Source organism: Cavia porcellus, unplaced genomic scaffold, assembly GCF_034190915.1.
Source record: "Cavia porcellus strain 051 isolate PalLab524CR breed Dunkin Hartley unplaced genomic scaffold, mCavPor4.1 scaffold_31, whole genome shotgun sequence".
NCBI lineage: Eukaryota > Metazoa > Chordata > Mammalia > Rodentia > Caviidae > Cavia > Cavia porcellus.
In genome coordinates, this window is record NW_026947514.1 from 38,075,977 (window position 1) to 38,098,562 (window position 22,586).

At 40.1% G+C, this 22,586-nt stretch overlaps 1 protein-coding gene across 4 annotated transcripts in view; it reads right to left on the bottom strand.

Moving 5' to 3' along the window:
* Positions 1-22,358, bottom strand: part of Rhoj (ras homolog family member J) — a 124,065-nt gene extending 101,707 nt beyond the window's left edge. For 2 of the 4 annotated variants that reach the window (XM_063241104.1, XM_063241103.1), the window contains exon 1: positions 21,701-22,356. In XM_063241104.1, the coding sequence (XP_063097174.1) occupies positions 21,701-21,884 (184 nt within the window). In that variant the 5' untranslated portion in view covers positions 21,885-22,356. Of the gene's footprint in view, positions 1-21,700 lie in introns of all 4 variants that reach the window. The other 2 variants (XM_063241102.1, XM_003472316.5) reach the window with 2 other exon arrangements.
* Between the last annotated feature and the right edge of the window lie 228 nt (positions 22,359-22,586).

A 22,586-nucleotide genomic window follows, 5' to 3' on the forward strand; every position in this document is an offset into this window, starting at 1 on the left:
AGGAAAAACTTTTTAAAAATAACAAGGAAACAAGCAGTAACAATACAAAGGCTAGAAGATGACAAGAGGATCTATAACTTGAGAATAAAGAATGTGAATGAAGAAGCAGAGGTACAAACAAATGAACTACAAAGGATATTCACAGAAATAATTAAGGAAAGCTTCCCAAACATAGGAAAAGGAAATGATATTCTGATATATGAGGCATACAGAACTCCAGCCACCTACAATCAAAACAGAGCTATATCCAGACATATAATAATCAAGATACCAGAAACTTAATATAAGAACAGAATATTGAAAGCTGTTAGAGACAAGAAACAGATAACCTATAATAACCTATAAAGGAAGGTCCATCAGAATCACGGCAGACTTCTCAACACAAACCATCAAGTCAAGAAGAGCCTGGGGTGAAATACTCCAAGCCCTGAAAGAAAATAACCTTGAGACAAGATTGATGTACCTTGAAAAATTATCTCTAGAAATTAATGGAGAAACAAGATGCTGTCAAGACAAAGAAGAACTGGGAGAATTCGTGACCAACCAATCCAACTCTACAGAGAATAGTGCAGGACATTCTAAAGAGAAAGAAAAGCACCAGGATTCCAGGAAAAGTGGCAGAGAGGCCTCAATGAATGGAACAGAAAGAGAAATGAAGAAGACAAACAGACAACTAATGGTCGAAAAAGAGCACAACAGAAATGAGGCTGAGAAGATTGGCTATAATCTCTAATGTTAATAGCCTTGATGCACTAAATTAAAAAAAAAGAACCACACGTGGAGTAGATCAGGAGGCAGGGTCCACCGAGATGCTATTTATAGGAAATATAATTAATATGAAAAAGAGTACATGGACAGAAAATCAAATATGAGAAAACAATGCCCTATGTGACAGAGAATCAGAGAGTAATAGGTGGATAGGTTGGAAAGACAGGCTTTAATAGGTAAAGGAATACAATGAGAAATCAAGTCCATGAGATAGAAGGTTCGGAACCACTTAGGTAAATAGCAGGTCCCCACCCCCAGTTTAAAACCATGGGTCTTGGTGAGACCCAAAAATGCACAGTGTACCCTGGGGAAGTGAAAGGGGAGGGAGAGTCTTAAAAAACATGGCAGAAGATATTGTTAGTAGTGTACAGGATTTGAAACCCACATTACTTATACCACTCTGCTTAGATAGATTTTATTCTGTCCCAGTTTGTCTACTTGCACTAGATCTGAGGGCACAGACAGTTATTCCCAAAACATCAGGATATAGCACAGTAATCATCTTTAATTTCCTATTAACTTAATCTGGAGCCCTGTATGACTTATACTGTTTTATCATGACTGGTCTTAGTTAAATCTGGTTGCTGCTTGATATCAACAGATTTTATTCAAAACTGATATGATTGATAGTATCAAGTCTGTGAGTATAAGCAACTACACTGAAGATGACAAGACTCCATGATACACATTATGGTTTGATAACTGCTTGTTTTTAAAGTTTTATACTATATGCAATGTTGTACTTTTATTAATACTGTTATATACTGATATATTAAATTATACTATGTCTGATGATATAGCCAATTCTATTGAAGATTACAAGAGACAACACAGAAACTATAGTAGAACTCCTTGTACAATGGTCTTATATGTCTTTTTCATTTCATGTGTTTATAGGAATATGTTTTGTTTTTGTCTTGATTTGTTTTGCTTCTCCCTCTAATATAGAAAGGATAGAAATACATGTTAAGACTCATGCATGTGTAGAACCTATAAACAGTTTATGAGAACTGATCTTATGACACATGATGAAATGAACAAATACTTTGAAGAAAAAGAGACACTAAAGTACCCAGTGCTGAACCTGGAGTGCCAGAACGTGACACCCAGCAATAGTATTATTCTTCATTCAGAGTGATATTAGCCTGCTTGGGTTTGTTCAATCTCAACATAATTGAGGATATGGATAACTGCATGTATGTTTAAGTGTATATAATTGATAACCATATTTCTAAGTTTTTGTTGGATAGTTGAACAGAACTGTTTGAATCCCCACTTTACATGCTCCACTTTAGTATCTTTAATAACTATTTGTAAGAGGACAATCTGTAGTCATCAACTAGTGATTTCTTACTGTTTTTCTCTTTGAAAGTCTGTATTGTTTCTGCCTGTTTTCTGTTTTGTTTTTCTTTGGATAAAATTTAAAAAGAAAAAAAGACACTACAGTACCCAGTGCTGATCCCGGAGAGTTATGATGTGAAATCCAGCAATTCTTTGTTCAGAGTGCTTTTAGTCTGCTTTAGTTTGTTTAATCTCAACATAAATGAAGAACTGGATAACTGCATGTATGTTTAAGTGTATAGGATTGACAACCATATTACTAAGTTTTTGTTGCATAGTTGAACAGAACTGTTTGCAGTCTTGCTGTTTGAATTCCCACTTTATATGTTCCACTTTAGTATCTTGAACAACTATTTGTAAGAGGACAGTATGTAACCATCAACTAGTGATTTCTTACTGTTTGTTTTTTCTTTGAACGTATGTATTATTTCTACCCATTTTCTATTTTGTTTAGTCTTTCTTTAAATAAAATTAAAAAAGAAAGGACAAGAAATAAATAAATAGAACAGAATAGAAAGAAAACAGGGAGCAAAACTTTTGTAAATAAAGAGGGGAAAGGGGGTTGAGGGAGGAGGAAGGGAATGGCAAAAAAATAAAACAAGAAGCAAGATATGTCATGTACAGGCACAAATTCCCTGTGACAAGGGCTATCATTTTATATATTTAAAATGCACCAATAAAATAAAAAAGAAAACCTCTCCCCCAAACCAAAAGGCATCCATGAAGGTTATATACTGATAAGCAGTGGTTTGATGCAACTGGGGAAACTGGTTTTATATAGAGATTGACCTCAGTCTCTTCCAAAATTGTGATGGGGTCGAGAGGCTTTGCAACATGGCTGGGAAAGTGTCTGAGGGGGAATAAAATTGACTACTGATTTCCAAAGTCAGAGAATAGTAGGCACAAACAACCAAAACTGATATGGTTTAAATCTGGGATGGCCCTCCTGAGTCTCATGTGTTCAGAGATGTGGCTTTTGAAAGATGCTGGGTCTTGGGTGCTGTTAGGTAGCAGGGGTAGTGTGAGGTGGGTCACTGGGGGTGTGATCAGGAAGATGTATCCCCTCTCTCACGTCCACCTTCTCTTTCTGCTTCCTGGTGGCCTTGGGTTGAGCAGCATTCCTTTGCCACATTCTCCCACCATTCTCTCTGCCCTGGAGCCAGATGACTATGGGCTGAAATTTGAATCAAAATATACTTCAAGTTCTTTAGATTGTGGGTGACTAAAAAAGAAAAAAATCTACCAAACAAATTTTGGATCTATCCTACCTGTACATGTAATAGTACCTTTTTATTCATGATTTGGCTTTCTGTGGCCTGGAAATAATAAATGCAAAATTCCAGAAATAAACAATTTATAATTTTTAAATTGTATGCTATTCTGAATAATGTGACAAAATCTCACTGCTTCCCACTCTGCCCACTTCAGGAGGTGAATCGTTTTGTTGTCCTATGTGTCTATGCTATATATGCTACCCTCCTGTTTGTCTCTCAGTCATTATCCCAGATACCATATTCATATAACTTTTAGTACAGTATATTTTATAATTATTCCACTTTATCATTAACTATTGTTAATAACTTATTATGCCTAATTTATGTTATACTTTATGGTAGGCATGTATGCTTAGGAATAAACATGGTATTTATAGGATATGATACAATCTACAGTCTGATCCATATACTAGAGTCTTGGGATGTAGCTTCTAGCAGGGGGACCACTATATTAACTACTCTATGAATTTGGTTTAGAGTAAGCCTAGATTTTTACTAGGCAGCCAATTGCTAGAGGCATAGTATCAACAGTAAACAGTACAATTGTATTATGTCTTTAGAATAGAGTGTTTTAATATCCAAATGTTTGTATTATTGTGAATCTTTGTAAGGTCATAAAAATAGATTTACATGCTTTATTAGAAAAAATTTTTGGTACTGCAGCTGGATGATCTGTGCTCTGGTGATCCCCTCCCCCTCTAGTCACTGAGATAATGCCAACAGCTAAGGCATTTCTATCCATAAAAGGAAGGAGAAGACTGCATGTGTAAGTTATAGTGCATGATGCAGAGAGCTTTGTTTCTGAGCCCATATTGCTTATGCATGTGTGAAAGAACAAATACGATTAACTGCATCTTTAGAGGTGCAGTGTGGGGGAAAGAGGATGTCTTGGGTTTTATGATTTTGCCGTAGTTTGTGGCTAATTGCACATTATGTCCTTCTAGACTATAGCACATTTAATACATAAAGTGATTTATTACTAATAAGAAACAATAACATTCTATAGTGGTTCCCAGCACACAAAATGCTTTTACGTACATTCTATAATTTGTGATTTCTTGGAGGTGTTTGGTTAACATGGATTAGTTGCCCGGGGACCTCTGCTGCATCCTGTTGTCAAGGAGACAGGTAATTTCCTAGATACTGGTTTCAATGCAAAATTACAATAGAGAGATTTATGGTAATAAATAAGCTCAACAAAGTATTTTTAAAGGCTTTCAGAGTTGAGTGAAATTGGAGCATGAAAAGAAACTATAAAAACTTTTAAAGAGCTCTCATGGATATTATCATCTTTTCTTAAAAAAAATAAAAACACGTTGAAGTCATCTTTTAAGAATGAGATTTAACTCTAGTGTGGAAAAACAGAACTGTTTGGGGGACCTTGAAGGGTAATGGTGGGAGATATATTAATGTATCTTCCCCTTGTTCCACTAAGAGTTGTAGCGCCTGTATCTCTCTCTCTCTCTTTTACACACACACACACACACACACACACACACACACACACTCACACTCAACTGAAAACAATAGTAATTTGTAGTGTATTTATTTTATCTTCTAAGAAGTGTTCCTGAAGTTCAAGTATGTTTAAATACCCTTCCCATTACCAAGCTGATGAGATATATAAGGAAGTTAAACACTGTAAGTATGTGAAAGCATTTTCAGGAAACTCCTCAGGTATTGATTTCCCCATAAGTAAAGCACTATCCAGGGGGTAATGCGGGGATTTTGGGGGCACAGTGTTCAGCCTGCTGAATGTGTCCCTTCTGTGTACTTTATAGGTTCTTGAGATGGTGGCAGAATAGGATAATGGCTACACATGTCATGCACAAATGTGAGCTTTGATGGCGATGAGAGCATACGATGTGTAACACTAAGGAAGAGTCATTTATCAATGGTGGGGGTTTAGCACAGAGAAGAGGGGTGTAATCCTCATGATGGGAAAATTGGACTTCTTTCCTAGACCAATAGGAAAGCAATGGTTCAGATGGCTGATTTTTGTTCCTTCTCAATTACACCCAGCCCTCCATGAAGCCTGGAGGAATGGGGTGGAGGACCACAGATGACCTGTGCTCTGAATTCCAAGGGAAACAAACCAGAGGGTCACTTGATTGTCTGCAATCTTCAGATTCTGGTCTGACTCATTCTTGTCACTTGTCATTCAATAATGATAGGTGAGTTGAAAGCAGGTGGGACTACTGGATTATTCCGCCTCCTTCCTTTCCCTCTCCTTTGCTCCTTTGTGTCTCCAGATTCACAGAACTCAGGAGGACTAGAGGTCAAACACAGCTTGAAAGCAGTGCAAAGGAGTTTTCAGAAGCATCACCGTCTTCTGCCATTGTTTTCTTGAGATTTGAAGTTAACCAGTATCATGCTGCTCCCATTAGGAAGTGGATCCATCCATGTTAATATCAACTCAGATCCTGTGAAGTGTGATGCCACCACCAGGGTGGAGATTGTACGGCAAGGACATCTTCAAACTTCTCTAATCCAAGTCCCCCATTTTATAGCAATGTATTTTTTTCTGAGATGAAATCTCACTATATTACCCAGGCTGAATTTAAACTTTTGAGCTAAATGATCCTCCTGCCACAGCCTCCCCAGAAGTTGTGGTTCACAGGTGCACACCATAATCTGCTAGTTTTGTACATATCCGTAGGTTATATACAGCTCACTGCTCATCACTGGGACATCTATTATATTGCAGGCCCTAGAAAAAGTCCTATATATGTTGTGTCACCATTCTCTCTGATTACAGACCCATAATCAGCATTTACTGCCAAGTGCCATGTAGAAGAACTTGTTTGGGGAAAAGAGGCTTGTCTCATTTGGAGGAATATCCTGGCAGGGGACACAAAAGCAACTGTTCTGGGGGGGATGTTGCACAGCTGAGAGACACCAGAGGAGGAGGGAGAGGAAAGACTGGGGAATTTTATTGCCTCAAGAGACTGAGCACAACAATACAGATATTTGGATATGGAGCATAGTGTATGAATAACTCCAGTTTTGTTCTTTGATTTCTGCATGTTTGGCATTTAATGTCAGTGTGTATAAAGGAAGCAGAAGTTTTGGAAATCAAGTGAAAACATCAGCCTTTTTTATTCCAAGGAACGCGTAGACCTTCTGTAAGAATATCTAGCTCTCTCCTGTTTGGTGTCTACTGTTCCTAATAGATGGGGACTCGGGCAGATCCTGCTTTCAGAAATCCATCTCTGAGGTAGTGCAAAGATGTCACTTAGACATGGCCCCCAAGGAGGAGGGAGTTCCTGTGATTGTCTTCCTCCCTAGAACACACAGATTCTACTTGTCTCTAAGCTTTGATGCTAAAGTGAGACAAGAGCAGAAGTTTGGAGAGTTACAGCAGAGGCTTGCTGTCTGCAGGAAAATAAAAATTATGATGGATATTCATGGAAAAAAGACCAAGGGGTTGGGGCCAAAAGAACACTGTCCTTGAAAAATCACAGAAACAGTTTACATAATTTTCTCTTTCCATAGATTTGATAGACATTGCTCCGGCATAGGCTGCCATCGTTTCTTCAGAATCACTTATTAATTCACCCAAGAAGAAATAGGCAGTCCTTCTTCACTCTCCTTGCATCACAGCATAATTTCCATAACTGAATTTCCATGATTCTCACATTTACCATTAAAATATTTCTTGAGCCTGTTTTCCTTGATACAGGTTAAAATTTACATAGCATTCGCATGAAGTTTGGCTTATCGGGAGCTGGTTCTGTAGTCGCTATGCCACAGCTTTGGACATGTGCTTTCCCCGTCCTGTGGGATCCACCTGGTAGAAGTAATTTATGGGAAAAGGAAAACTTTGCATGCATATACTGAAGAAAGGGTAGGAGTTTTAAAAAAAGGAGTGGCAGAACACACACTAAAGAGCTAAATAAGAACAAACAAAATTTTTCTCAATTAGCATATTACTGATTTTTTTTTTTTTTTTGGTACTGGGAATTGAACTTAGGAACTTGTTCTTGCCAGGTAGGCGCAGTGCCACTGAGCTATATCCCTGGTCCTATATTATTAATTTTAAGAACTACAAGGAGAAAAAAAAGGTATAAATTAAATCCTTTAAATTCACCATTGTTGGATACATTATTTTAAAACAACAAAAACAATGGTGATACAGAATTTCAAAACAAAGTAATAGGAGATTAACACTCATTAATATTTTGCATATTGTTATCTTCAATGTGATACTTTGTTTCAAGGTTGTTGGTGTCTATTTGCAAAGAAATAGGAAAAGACTCTCATCTTTTAATGGCCAAGTGGATCCTTTCTGTCTGGTCCTTTCTATCTTCTAAGTGTTTTCTTCCTGCCCAACGGAGCTCTGAGTTAGTTGCAGTTCCCAGGGGTGGGGGATAACCAGACTTTGGGCCTCAAAGTGAAGCTAAGTTATTATCATAGAATTCTCTTCCTCATTCTAAGGAAATAGGCTCCTAAACTGCACATGGAATGGTGAAAGATGGGAAAGGTGAGGCAGTACATTTACCAGGTTCTTGTGACATGGCAGGCAAGCAAAATGTGTTTTTCCAATTATGTGGACGCTAAAAGCTTTGCATCTGTTTATTTATATTCCCAATTCCCTTTTTCCCTTTTCATATCACCTTAAGAACTAACATTTGGGTATCAGTTGACATTTTGGAGATCACTCTTGGACCAACATACAAAAACAGACACAGTGTGAAGTAATTTCTTTTGCTGTGTGTGTATTACTATATTTAAGCCAGCTGGCAATGTAGTTAGGACCAAGATGACTTGTGATCTCTTGCAGGTGCCTTAGGGTTTATCATTTGAAGCCCATGACTTTTTCCTAGGTCCAGAAAAATCCACTGATTTCTAGATCCTCTAGCATAGAGTATTTTTGTGTAATGGAATTCAACCTGTAGTAATTGGTGAAGTTGGTAAGTGGGACATTTGCCTGGTATATATGACCCTTAAGAAAATTTTAGTATGGTAAGTGGTGGAAAGTGAATGAAGTGTGACAGTAACTCAGGGTGATTTTTGATCTATAACCTACTAAATCCTAGTGAGACCAGAATATCTGTTAAAAGGATGGCTTATTCAGTACTGCAAAGCATAGGGATCCATGGTTACCACAGCAACCAAAACATGTCTTACAATACCAAAAGTGAGCCAACCTAGGGATCCAAGAGGGAAGATGTCCTCCAGTGTCACACATGTGGCCCCTTGAGGTCTTATGAGGATATCATAGTTACCTTGATTGTAGAATCAAGGAAATCTTGCCTTTTGAAAGCCATTGCTTGATGTTATGATATACGTAAACCTGAAGAGAATTCGCTGCAGATTTATTAAAACATTGGAAGCTAAATTGTGGTACTCTCACATTGGTGAGTTTGGTTCTCTATTTAGTCAAATTGACCTAAATTAATATGAATTCTAAGAAAGAAAGATAGATATGATCTAAAATATTCTTTAGCTCAATCCTTTACATCCTGTTAAGACTGTACCTAACCACGTCGACATAGTTACCGGTCTTGTGAGAAAATTGTAAAAGCTACAGTGTGCTGGCAAACTGTGGTAACTGAGTTGAAGTGAAGTCATAAGAAGTTGGGGCTGGGGATTTAGCTCAGCGGTATAAGCGCCTGTCTTGCAAGCAGGCAGTCGTGAGTTCAATCCCCGGTACCGATAAAAAGGAAAAAGACCAAAAAAAAAAAAAAAAAGTTTTCCATTAAAAAGAGAGAATAGATCGAATCTGAAGGGAGTTAGGAGAATCTGGGCATATAAAAAAATGTATGGTCTGAGGCTAACAAGGATGAACACATTCTTGGTCTTCAAATACATGCAGAGCCATTATTCTGAGAATAAGAATGAGATTTTCTCATCATTGCTGAGCTCGAGGAAGAGGAAATGGTTCTGACCTACAGCCTAAGAGCTTTATTTCATCAAAAAGAGAGAACTCAGCATGGAGTATTATTAAGGGGATAGTAAATGAAATGAACAGAGCAGAACTTCTACAGCAAAGTTTATACTTAATATTGATATATAAGATTTAGCACCCATCTCTGGTGCTTTTGAAAAGTTTGGTTAAAAACATGTTTATGATTAAGAATTTTTAAGGCTTTTATTAATCAGCTTGAACTATTGCAAACGTCATATGAAACTCATTTTAGTTGAGGAAAGAAAAATTTAGGGCTCCTTGTGGAAGCTAAGCCAATCGGAAGGGAAGGGGGAGCAAGCTCAGCTTCCTTTCTCCTGATAACCCTGCCCTTGCCGCGTAGACAGAGCCCCCGTGTTGGTGCACTGTGAACGTGTCCACTGTGCCTCTTGCAAGCTGACCAGCTGGAAATTGCTATGCAGTGCTTCCTACGATGAACTTACATTTTATAGACATTATCCATAATGCTTAGCAGGTTCATACATGGCACATAGCAAAGATTGCTTGCTTGTTATTTTTCTTCTCAATTAGTCTTACTATTTCCATTTATTTACGTATTTATTTTTTGGTATTAGGAACCAAACTCAAAACCTCATGCTTGCCAGGCAGGCACTGTGCCACTAAGCTATATCCCTAGCCCTTAATCTCATTATTTGAAGCATATGTAATTTAAGGAATGAAGACTTTTTTACTTTCGGGATATAGGATCAGGAAAACAGATAATAAAAATCTTTAATATAATTAGGAAAATAACTTTATGCCTAGGCAAACACTCAGAACTCACAGATTTGAATTTTGAAAGTAGGATCTTGTGGTTTTATTATTTATTTATGAAAGAGTTTTGCTATGTAGCCCAGGCTGGTCTTGAACTTAGGGTTATCTTTCTTCCTGCCTCGCCTCCCAAGTGTTGGGATTGCAGGCATGTGCCAACAATCCAAGCAAATTTGTGTTTTTTTTTTTTTTTTTTTTTGTCTTTTTCCTTTTTATTGGTACCGGGGATCGAACTCATGACTGCCTGTTTACAAGGCAGGTGCTTATGCTGCTGAGCTAAATCCCCAGCCCCCAAATTTATGGTTTTAAACAAGGTCAATATGATCTTTTTCAGTGTATGTTCATGAGCCTTAGAGAATGTTCTTTTAGAATGTGGGAGAATAAAATAATTTCAACATAGGAAAAATCTCCTGACTAGTCACCCAAGTGCTAACGTCGATGAAGTGCAAGGCTATGAGAATGTGACTCTTGAACATCTTTTATTGATTTATTCATGTATTCAGTTATGCAATGAGCATTTCTAGATGGGTCTTATAGCCTCATTCCCACGCATCAGGGACACCAGAGCAAACAGGGAGGAAGAGCTTCACTGGCAGCAAGTGTGTATTTTAGGGAGACTAGCAATGGGTAATTAAATAAGATAAGAACTACAGTAAACAACAGTAAACAGTAAACAGTAAACAAACTGGGTTTTTTTTTTTTTTTGTCTTTTTCCTTTTTATCGGTACCAGGGATCAAACTCACGAGGGCTTATGCCACTGAGCTAAATCCCCAGCCCCCAACAAACTGGTTTTGAAAGGGGATCTAATCTAATCAGGATCCCTGGCCTCACGGAGGAGGTGACACTTGACCTGGTGGATTCAGATCTCAGTCCCGCCACTTCCTAGCCATGTAATGTTGGAGAAGTTATTTCTGTGAGTTTCGTTTTTGTCATCTGTCAGATGGGGCTACCTATTACCTGGGGACAATGTGAAGCTCAAACATAACAGCAAAGGCTGTGCGGGACCTGACATCCAGGAAACACTGCTATTTAATACTAGCTGACTGGGATTTTTATTGGTAATACATTAACCCTTAGGCCAGTGGATCAGGAATCAATTTGTGCATTGTGGAACATTTTGTTTAAGCCACACAGAGTGTTACTTCTTCCTTGTTGGCAAGTAGGACTGTGTCCTGAGGCCCCATCCCCCTTTGTGTTAATTCAGCCTGACAGACTCCAGAGGAAGGCTGGGTCCCTTCCAGCAGGATCGCCTGTCCAGTGCTTGTCCAGATAAGAGCAGCTGACTTCCGGTTGTGCAATCACTGCCTCTCCCAGAATTTACACCCTCTCTCTTTCAGGAACCAGATTCTCACTCAAGTGGAAACATTTTTGGACTGAGAGAAACTGTACTGTAGGAAGTTTTCCATTTTTTTTCTCTCTACCCTCACACGTTAGGTCAAAGCACGAAGCAGAACAGAAGGGTTTGCAGAGGGGAAACAGATGTGTACTGTTCATTTTATAACCACAAGGCTGGATAGATATGGAAGAGCAATAACATTTTCCAAGGCAGAACTGTAGCAAAAATATCCTCAGTTCTGTTTGTTTAAGTATCCTTTGCTTAAAGTCTCAATAGATTTCCAGCTTTCCTTGGTGACCCCTTCGAAGGTCTTACAGTCACACTGATTATTTATTTTATGGGCAGTGGTCCCCAGGGAAAGAGGGATCTGTGCTAAGGCAGCTTTCAGTATCCGCCCAAGCTTAAGGCTTTTCTCCTATAGGTGGATCTCCGTGCACTCAAGGCTGCCCAACCGAGTTTCTGTAGTGCAGTGGTTATCACGTTCACCTCACACTCAAGGCTGCCTGATTGGTCTTGCACTGTGACACTGTGTGATCCCCGCATGCCCGTGCTGCTGCTCTGAGCTTCCTGTGCCAGCCACTCCCAGTGCCTGCTGATTCTTAGCCTCCTGGGTCTCCTTCCAGGGCCTCCCCTATGTCCTAGCCATGGTGCAGATTCTTTTTGAAAGCACTCTACTTCCTCATTTAGGAATTTGCTAGCTGTTTCCTAGAGATTCTAAAAGCCTCTTCTGTTTCACACAATCTGCTAGACGCTCTCAAGTCAAGAACTGTTATATGTACATTTGCTTTTAAGTTACATTTACTGCTTGATGGTTGAGTATATAGTTGCTCCTTTGGCTTGATTTATAGGCACATGTATAGCATAAAAAAAGATTCAATGAACTTGTTAAGTTACATTAGTTTGATGTATACAAATTTGTGATATTCAAATAGTTTTGAACAACAAAATAGCAGTTTCCTAGCTTCTACCTAACAAGGAATAGCATTGATGCTTCTTGAAATTTGTGTTCACAGCTTTCTGTTTTCTGGTAATCGGTCTGGTTTGGCAGTGCTGGCTTAAACCCAAGAATTTGCCTTTTTTTTTTTAACAAGTAGTTTTCCTTCTGACGAGGCAAGTTTGGCAAATATGCGTATAGCATGTTACCTGCAGGTGAATAGTTAATTAAACATGGTACTTAGGCAGCTTATATGTTTATATTTATATTTGATATAAGTAATTACAATTTAGTGACTATGGTGAAGATTGACAAATATCAATTAAAATCTCTTTGTCCCTTCTTTGGGCACATAGCTAGCCTCCCTTGCAGTTGCGAGTGGCTTGTAGTCCAAGTTCTTTCTGGGAGAATGAACAGAAAATAGGCGTGCCATTTGTGGGCCTGGCCTATGCCTCCACCCCTGCCTGTCACTCCTTAGTCTTTCATGGTCTCTTATCTAGATGCAGGTACCACAAAGCCCTTGGAAGTGGCCAAATCCAAGATGGAAAAACGTAGATCTCTAAATGACCATATGGGACAGAACTATCTCACCAACTTGAACACCTGCCCAGGTCTCTGATATTATCAAGAAATAAGATTCTAGTAGGGTGATTCACTAGATATCTGGATCTGTTTGTTACAACCTCCTTGCTGATCTTGTGGTTTGCTACCAGTGTTACAAAGACCTAAAAAGCATGTTGTTGGCTTATCTGCTGGGAGGCAGATGGTACAAGCTGGGTAGATGAAGCTCTGCATTATACTGTGGTGAAGCGTTTGTGAAACCTGGAGAGTAAGCTTAGCTCTCACTGAGTCCATAGCATTCTAGGACAAGTTCAGAATAAGCTATACTCTTAGTGTATATTCATTGTTACTTTACATGTTTAGTAAGACAATATCAGAATATACTGTCAATATATGGAAGAGCTAAATTGTTTATAGAGCAGAGACTGACAGAACACAGGTATCAATGACCACATAGGTTATTGTTTCTGGAATTTACAAACAGAAGATCCAATTAAAAAAGATTTGAGCAATAGATGTCTACTAAATTTCCCTGCGAAACCAGAAAGTATCTGCTCTGCTTGAAGACAAGACCCAGATGTTGCCCTCCCTGAATCTGTTTTGCACAGCCTCCAAGTAGCTGTAGTTGTTTGAGAGTAAAAGGAAGTAGGAAAATAAAGCTCTCTGTTTAGGAACGGTGTCTAGGAAGGACACACTTTGCTCTTGGATATAGTTACAGGCACATGGCTACATGAAGCCTAGTAAGTTTTCAAGGGAGTTGTATTTCCAAAGAAACTAACTTTGGACTATACACACCTGTGACCATAACAATTGATACTCCCCGGCCCCACTCCATGAAAGAGAAGCAAACTGAGAAGACTGTGTGGCCCCTCAGAAAGTCATACTTTCCAGGGCCCAAGTCACATGTGGGCCAAGAGGAAAATGGACAAGGGAGAAACTTGCAGAGGGCTGGGCCAGAACAGTTGAGAATGATGGCTAAAAATATTTCTCCCACTGAACAGCACCAAGATCAGTTTGAGAACTTCCCTACTGCCAGGGTGGGGGTCATCCCAGTGCTTGCTATTAGGATTCTGCTACTGCTATGTGTCTCTTGCTCCTCCCTTTCTGAAGGGGCATTTGAACGCTTTGGTCATTCTGCTCCTCTCATGTCGCCACTGTATAAGGGGTAATTGTGCTGATGGGCTGGATAACTGGTCTTGTTTTAGGCCATGAGGAATCACATCTAGTTCAATAGTTACCCTGGTGCTCATTTAGGACTTTGGGGTGGTGGCAGCAATGCAGAGGGGTTTTGGGTGATCCCTCTGGGAAATGGTGTGTCTGCTTCGCATGTGGGGAAAAGTGGGTACAGATATTTGGTTAGAAATGTTGAAGAAGAAATTGCTGCCTTCCATACAACTCCATTCTTTCTTTTTTGGACACAAAGTTAGGTTTTCTCAGCCTTCCTTAGAGTGAGGAATGGTCTTGTGACTAGGTTATCTGCTGTGCAGAGTGACTGGAAATGATGAATGTCACTTCCAGTCCTAGTCCATGACTGTCCATTCAGGTTTTGCTATGTTCTTTCTCGTTATGGTCATTGGGTGCACATACTGACAAGATGCTCAGGGATGGTCTGGCCACAGGACAGAAGCACCCTGGGTCCCTGAGTAACCATCTGGAGGAAAGCAGCCTTATCTCTTTGGATTCTGGACCAGCAGCATAACAATGGCAAGGAATGCCCTGCCATTGTATCAATCCCTTAGGTGTTTGTATCTATTTATTATAGCAGGTTGGCAAAGCCTAACAGTGACTTTCAAATACACCTCATTAATTATAAACCTACGCACTGCTTCTATTGTCTATTATTTTATGGCCTTCACTTACTCCATTACAAACAATTTATCCCTGGGAAAATTGATAAATATCTTTCTGTCTTGTTTTTGTCATCAGTAAAAGTGAGAAAGTAACACGCATCTCATAGAATCATTGTGAGCAAAATCACTGACCAATGAAAATTCTTCAACATGTGTGGGACCCTACGGGCAATACCAAAATAGAGCGAGAAAAAAGAAAAAGAAATCCCCCAACAGATCCTTCAAATATGCCAAAATCACAGCAAGCTGGTGAGTACGTAGCTCTTGTGACTGCTTCCCAGGTGGCTCCTAGGAGCAGTCTATTTTGTGATTCCCACCACCACACTCTGTAAGAGCACACATGACCTTAATGAAATGGATGCTGATACTGGGACTAGGAATGAAAAGCACCTCAGAAAAATGCTGCACTGTGAGCCAAGATAAAATGCCCAGTATATGCATATGACATATGAATTGTGTCCTTTTGCTTGGTGAAAATTGGGCACATCCAAATAGGTGGGCTTCAGAGTATTCAGGGACAGTGCCAGGCCAGCCCGTGACTCAGCACTGGTGCCTATTAAATTCAAGGTGTTTTTTATCCCAATGATGTTATCACTGAAAAATGAAGTTTGGTTTCTGCTAAGCAACCCAGAAGGTGTCATGGACTTTTGTTTCTGGGATGTACATGTTTAGCCAAAGGAGAATTTATCTTTACACTAGGGTGGGCCTTCCATAGATCCGTGTGGGTCTCGTGTCAGGATAAATGAGGGAGGCAGTTTCTGATGAATTTTTTCACCTGTCCTTCCCTGAGAGGCCTGGTTTGTCACTTGCCTCCATGAGGTCTTTGTAAACTGGCCAACTGCATAATACCCAAGAACCTTAACAGCCAAGATCATGACACATCTTGGAGCTAATCTTGCTATTTATCCCACTGGAAGAGGGAGAGATAGATGATTTTGAAAAGTCTATCCCAGAAGTTTCAGTGTCTGAAGCCCAGCTTCAGTGGGTGTTAGATAGACAGTTGATGAAGCATTTCCTACCCTGCACAGTGCAGGGAGCCATGGAGCCAGGCAGCCAAGTGCCGAGCTAACAGTCTTGTTCACGGGACCCATTCACTGGGTCCTGAGCTGTCCGCAGTCCTTGTGCTGCTGGCTATAGCGGGGTCATGTTGAACAGAGGCTGTTTCAGTGCTGGAGCAGAACTTTCTTACGCTACTCTGGTCACACATGCGTACTTTTCTTTTTCTACTGTTTATTAGTGTTCTCTCTCATTCCTGGAAAAGAAGCTCACAATTTACTATGTCTGTAGTACAACTGGGTTTGAAAACAGCTTTACCCTTAGAGGGCTTAGGGGAGCTGGCCAGTCCAGGCATTGTGGTGCAGACTGCAGGGGGCACTGCCTGTGGGCTCTTGCCCCTGGGTCTGCAGTGTATCCTCCCAGAGTCTAGAAAAAGCAGTACCTGCAAATCACATCACCTCAGAAACAGTTACTGGGGGATGAGGATCATAGGGGACTTTGAGTTTTTGATTGCAGAAACAGAGCTAGTGACTCAGCTGGTCTGCTTTGGTCTTTTCTTCCCTGACCTTCTCATGTATTTTTATCTAAGGTTAAGAATGTGGTGATTAGTTTTAGGGTCCCTTGTGAGTTGCTTAGGTTGCTGACAGAAAAAGAAACATCCTTTTTAAACAGACTCTTCGAGTCTTCAGGAAAAGCAAGGAAACTCTTGAGTAAAATTTCCCAAATGGACAAAACTACGTCACAGCTCTCTGTAAGCCTGGGCCTTTGTTTTCCTTTTTATTTTTATTTTTTTAAATTTTTTTCTTTTTTTTTGGTCTTTTTCGTTTTTATCAGTACCGGAGATCGAACTCATGACTGCCTGCTTGCAAGGCAGGTGCTTATGCTGCTGAGCTAAATCCCCAGCCTGGGCCTTTGTTTTTATTCACTCTTTATTTGTATGTTGCCCCTCACCCACCTGTGGCTGGGCCTGTCTCCCCAGCCTTCACCACCATGCCCTGCTGTGGCCACTATGGATGTGATGAGTCCGCCTCAGGCTGACTGCCACTCAGTGTGGTGGCAAAAGTTAAAACTGACTTTCAGTTCTTTGTGTGAGTGGTGGAAGAAAGACCCTTGGACAAAATACATTTCAATATAGAAGATGAGAGAAATGGTGGATCAAGCGTATTGTAAACAGATTTCAGCTGGAATTGGCTTATTTCACACACTCATGTCCACTAATGTAAGAGCCATGCATACAATCTAACCAACACACAACCCAACTAATATCAAATGCAAGTTCTATCTTTATGTCATGGTTCATGTGAAGCATTCATAGATAAGAACATTTTACCAGTGAAGAGTCTGCTACAAAACCCAAAGCTAAAGATGTGAGAGCTCCAGGACACCTAGGGTCTTTCCGGAAGCAGGATAGGAAGGCGGTTCTGGAGATATTTCTTAGATACACTGTCACACACAGGAGTGACCTTTATGCTTCATCCCAGTCCCCCTACCCTTAGTTCTAGCCCTCAGTTAAACTTGGGGTTACTCTGGAGCATGCTCTGCAGTATGAACTACACGTGTTTGAGTTGACCACCCCACGTTTAGGTTAGCTTTTGTTTTATTTTGTGTTTGGTACTAGGAATCAAGCTCATAACCTCACGCTTGCCAGGCAGACCCTGGCTGGGCCATTTCCCTGGTCCTAGGCTAGCTGATGAATGTAAGCAACAGAGGAATATTCCCAGTGACATTTATACACCATAGAGATAACTATTCAATAGACGTGACACTGTTCACTTAGGTCAAGACAACTTAATACTCTAGTACAGTCACAGTAGAGATGAACACAATTATCTAAAGTGTGAGCAAAATAGTTAAAAATATAATAAGCATAATATTTTATATATTCATTCTTAAACAGATACCTATTGGGCCAGCAATTTGTTCATTTATTCATCAAAGTTTTAATGGACCAGGAACTGTTTAAGTTTTGAAGGGACCAAGATAATTAAGATTAATTAATTTTATTCAATAACTATTGAAAGTCTACTATATGACAGATTCTGGTTTTAGAAGCTAAGAATAGCGTATAAATATAATGTCATGCAGTGTGAAGCATTGGAAAGGAAGACAGGTAAATACAAGGTCAGGGAGGAGTGTGGTGTGTGTGTGTGTGTGTGTGTGTGTGTGTGTGTGTGTGCGTGTGTGTGTGCACATGTGTTAAACAGTGTGGTCAAGTGAAACTAAGGAGGGTCTTGGGTAAACATTAGGCTAGGGTAATAGCAAGTGTACAATTTTGAAGGATGGAAGGAGTTTGGTGTGTTTCAGGAACAGCAAAGTGGCAGCTTTGGCTACAACAGAAATATACCGGAGGAGAGAGTCAGGATACCACCAGAAGATGATGGCCATGTACTTATAAGGGGAAGACCAAGAAAACAGTAGATTGAGGGAAGTAAAAGCTTCTGTTAGGACAAATGAAGTCTGAGTGCTTGTTAGACATCTACATGGACAGTTGACTGGGTGTTCTGAGGTTTTGGATGGTAGAGATATAAATTATCAGTATGTGATAATATTTTAAGACACGAGACTAGATTTGATTAGCCAGGACATGAATTTAAATGAGGAAAAGGACCCAAGGAACTGAACGGTGAGGTGGATGGGTTGAGATAAAGGAAGTGAACAGGGGAATAGGAAAGAGATTCACTAATAGGTGGAATAAAACCAGGAGAACGTGATACCAGGTGAAGTAAGTGTTTAAGGGAGTCTGTAGAGCAGCTTCTAAGAGACCAAGAGGAGCGGATTGGGTAAGGCATGAACTCCTCCTTTAAGGAGCTCACAGCATAGTAGGAGTGGGAAAATAAGGAAAGACATACACTGTTACACCACGGTGGGTGCGGTGTCCTGGGGTGTAAGTACACTTCTGGGGTGGATTGGAGACAGGGCAAGCAGCTCGCTTACTACTTGGGGATAAACAATGCTTTGGCATCCTGTTATTCAGGAGGAAGGCATAAAACCAAAATTTCATAAAACTTTGAAAATCTTTGCTTTTTTATTTGGTTGTTGGTTTTTCTGCCACTAGTCATGCAAAACTAATGCTTCCTCTTGTAATTTAACATCCTACTACTGTTGATCTACGTAGGCGTAGTTGTTAATTATCAATATACTGGTAACTATTTTATAAGGACAATAATGCTCTCCTAGAGGATACTGTTGCAATTATATTTTTCCTTGATGTATTATCTTTTAATTCATTTTGATAGCTGTATGCAATGTACAGACCTATTCTTAATAATAAGAGCTACCAAAAAGACCAATACTTATCATATACGAGGCACTGAAAAATTTCTCTACATTAGTTCATTTTGTTCTCATGAAAAGTTTAAATAGTTCAAATATCTTTACTGTCCTTGTTTTCACTTTGGAATATGGAAGCCCAGAAAGGCTAAGTAACTTGCTCAAGGAAACAGGGACATCGGCAGAGCCAGAATTAAAATTAGGTTGTCTGGTTTCAGAGTTCATCATTTTGAGTTAGAATGCTGTATGTCCATCCTTAATATTGTACATCTCCTTTCCTGGGCAGGGAAGATATTAGTGAAAAATCTTCAAAGAGAAATCAAAGTCTTTGACCTCAATGTAATTTTCTAAAGACCCAAAAACCTAACTGCAGGTAAATAGGACCAAGGAATAGGACCCAATGGTGCTAGGTCAAAATGGAAATTTTACAATAAATATTATTCTTTTACAATAAATTTCAGACACTCACTTAACACCTACTGGTCTTGTGTTCAACCAGCATGAGGTATGTGTGTGTGTGTGTGTGTGTGTGTGTGTGTGTGTGTGTGTGTGTGAGAGAGAGAGAGAGAGAGAGAGAGAGAGAGAGAGAAGCAACTGGTGTTTTGTGATGGAGAAGATCCCTTTGCTAATAGAAATGTGATTCTAGAGGTGTGTGACTTGGTCTTTGTTTCCCTTCTAACCTCACTGAGATGATTATGTACTTAAAAAAGTATGAAATGAAAATGAAGGCAACAATATTTAGGAATGCCTACTATGGGTACAGAATTGCTCTCCCTGCAGTGGCTATGATTTCTTGGAAGCTAAAATAATATAGTAGCCAAAGTCTTTGAGATATTTGATGGGCAAAGCATGTAACTTATTGACATATAAAAAATTTAATGGGAGCAGAATTTATCGGTGGTTTAGCATTGGTTCACTCTTCAATGTTTTTAAAATAGCAACTGACTTTATTTCTACACCCAGAGTTACCCTTTCTCTTTTTGGCAGCCCTGTGAATGGTCCACTGACCAGGTAGAGATTTGGATAAATAATTTTCTCAAAATTTGCAATTTCTCTCTTTAGTAGATTTTGAGTTCCACTTTTAAATGTTTTTTAAAAATAAGGCACCAGTCACATTTCTTTTCCTGGCAGAAACAAAATGTGGAATAAATAACTTTTGCTGTGATGTTTTTGGGACCGGAATCATAGGAACTTTCCCAAGGCAGAGAGCCATAAGTTGTATAATCTTTTTTCTCAAAAGAAAAGTCTATCTGTGCTTTTCTTTATTCTAGTCTCATTAAAATGTTCTTTTCTGGTCATAGTTACTATGTTTTCAGAAAAGCTTAAGGGATCCAGTGTTAAAATATACTCTTAATTTCTATAGCAAGTATGCTAGAAGATGGCTACTGTACTCTCTGTGATTCTCTCCGGTCTGCTATGTAGAATTGTCCCAGAAGCAAGGGAAGACTTAGGTGAACATCTAGCCCTGGAAAAGGAACTGCTTCCCGTAGGAGGAGGACTTCAGCTGGCCACCACGCAAAGTAAACACTCATGCTGCTTTCCTGTGGGTCATTTCCTCTTTGCTGATCCTGATCCAAAGCCAAAGTGAAGAAAGAAATTTTCCTCTTACAACACAAACCTGATAACTCACTATCCCGAGCACCAAGTTCAATGCCAGTTATAAAACCTAGGTTGCTGTAAGCCTGAAAACTTTCATGAATTTGCACATGAAAAAGATGATTTCTTTTGAAACGTAAGAGAAATGGTCAGAGTCAAAAATGGGAAAATTTAGATAATGGTATTACCGACAAGTACACCTATAAACTTCAGAACATTTGAAAACTAAAAGTCCACAGAAACAAGGAAGTTCTGACTATAGTACCTTAAGTGTCATGCTTTAAACTATCATATGCTCAATTTTGTTCTTTTCAGACATACTTTAAAATGATTCACATCTTATTTGTATTTGTAATTTTACTTTTAAAAACACATCAATTAAAATATTTCTTTTAGTGTAAGATTTACATTGCCTAATTGATATTTTAAAACTTTTTGATGCTTTTTCTCCTCATTTACAGCCCCAGGAGAGTGAAAACACAGTATTTCAGCATCATGAAAAAAATGAGTATTTTATATATTCATCTTAGCCTTTTCATGTATGAGAAAAGCAGCATTAGGCAAATAGATAAAATGTGGTAAGATTTCTTCTATCAGTTGTATGTTTAGTGGCATTTTCCTTTTCTTTGATAGAAAGAATTATAATGCAAGTACACTATATTTTAAAATGTTCACAATAAAAACTTGATCAATTTTCAGGCATATTTCAAGTTAAATCTCTGGTCCCAAAGTCTAGAGACCAGTTCAGGGTGTTTTCCCAAGGTTCAAGGTAGGGGAGGGGAGAAAGGGTGTTATAATCCTCACTGATGCATACATTCTTTTTTACTTTTTGTACCGGGAATCGAACTCAGGACCTTGCACTTGTTAGGCAGGCGCTGTGCCACTGAGCTAAATCTCCGGTCCTTGATGAACAAATTCTTATCTCTACAATTCTGACACAGCCACATTATACCAACCTATCTGGTGACTGCCAGGCCCATGCCAAGTCCTGCCATTTGCACTAAGCCAGGTCCTGCAGAGCCTGGGCTGCCACCTCTCACCCAGTGTTCCCCGCGGGACCCAGAGCCCCAGAGCGCTTGGCCACTTCGGCTTACCTGCATAGTGGTCAAACACAGTGGGCACATACTCCTCCGGGAAGGCGTCGTTGGCGTAGCTCATCAGCAGGCAGGTTTTCCCCACGGCGCCGTCCCCAACCACCACACACTTCAGCATCTTCTTCTCGTTGCTGTCCTGGCCACCACAGCTGCAGCTGCTGTCATTTACCTCTTTGCAGTTCATTCTTGCGGCTCCAGATGCCGTGACTGTGGGAAGTGAGCAGCAGGCTGGAGTTCACTCTGCCTTCCTTCCTTCGGCTACCTTAGGCAAGTCCCAGGCTGGCACAGGCTCTGCTGCTTACCATGTTGGCAGAGAAAGGTGACACACACTTGGGGGCATGATGAGAAGGGTCAGTCCCTGTCCCCTATTAGTTTGAGCTAGGAAACCCTCATTGCCACAGCATTCTGGAGGCATCCGGGCAGTGTAGAAATTTCAGTAGTTGGAGGGCTTCACGCTACACTCCCCATCCCCAGGCTGGCTGGAGACGGAGGGATTTTGCTAAATCTTCCCCATTTCCCACTTCACCTCTAACATGGAGGAAAGCTGGGCTTTTTAATGGAGTTTTCCCCTTGCTTCCTCCAGCTTGCAGAGTGTCAGGAAATCATGGGTTTCCTGCCGCATTCCATATTAGGATCAGTGGGCTGGGGAAGGCTGCAACAATGGGAGCTCTGTGTGTGTGTGTGTGTGTGTGTTTGTGCTTCTGGGGAACGATGCCAGGACCTGGAGTGGGAAAACACTAGGGGTCCCTCTGCAGACGCAAGCTGTCAGACTTCCTGTCCCACCCGCTGCTGGGGAGGCCATGTGCTTGTGGCTGGCTGGGCAGAAGCTGAGGAGGGGTGGGAAGAGGGAGCTTTTGCTACAGAAAGGGAGGGAGCGCTTTGGGTG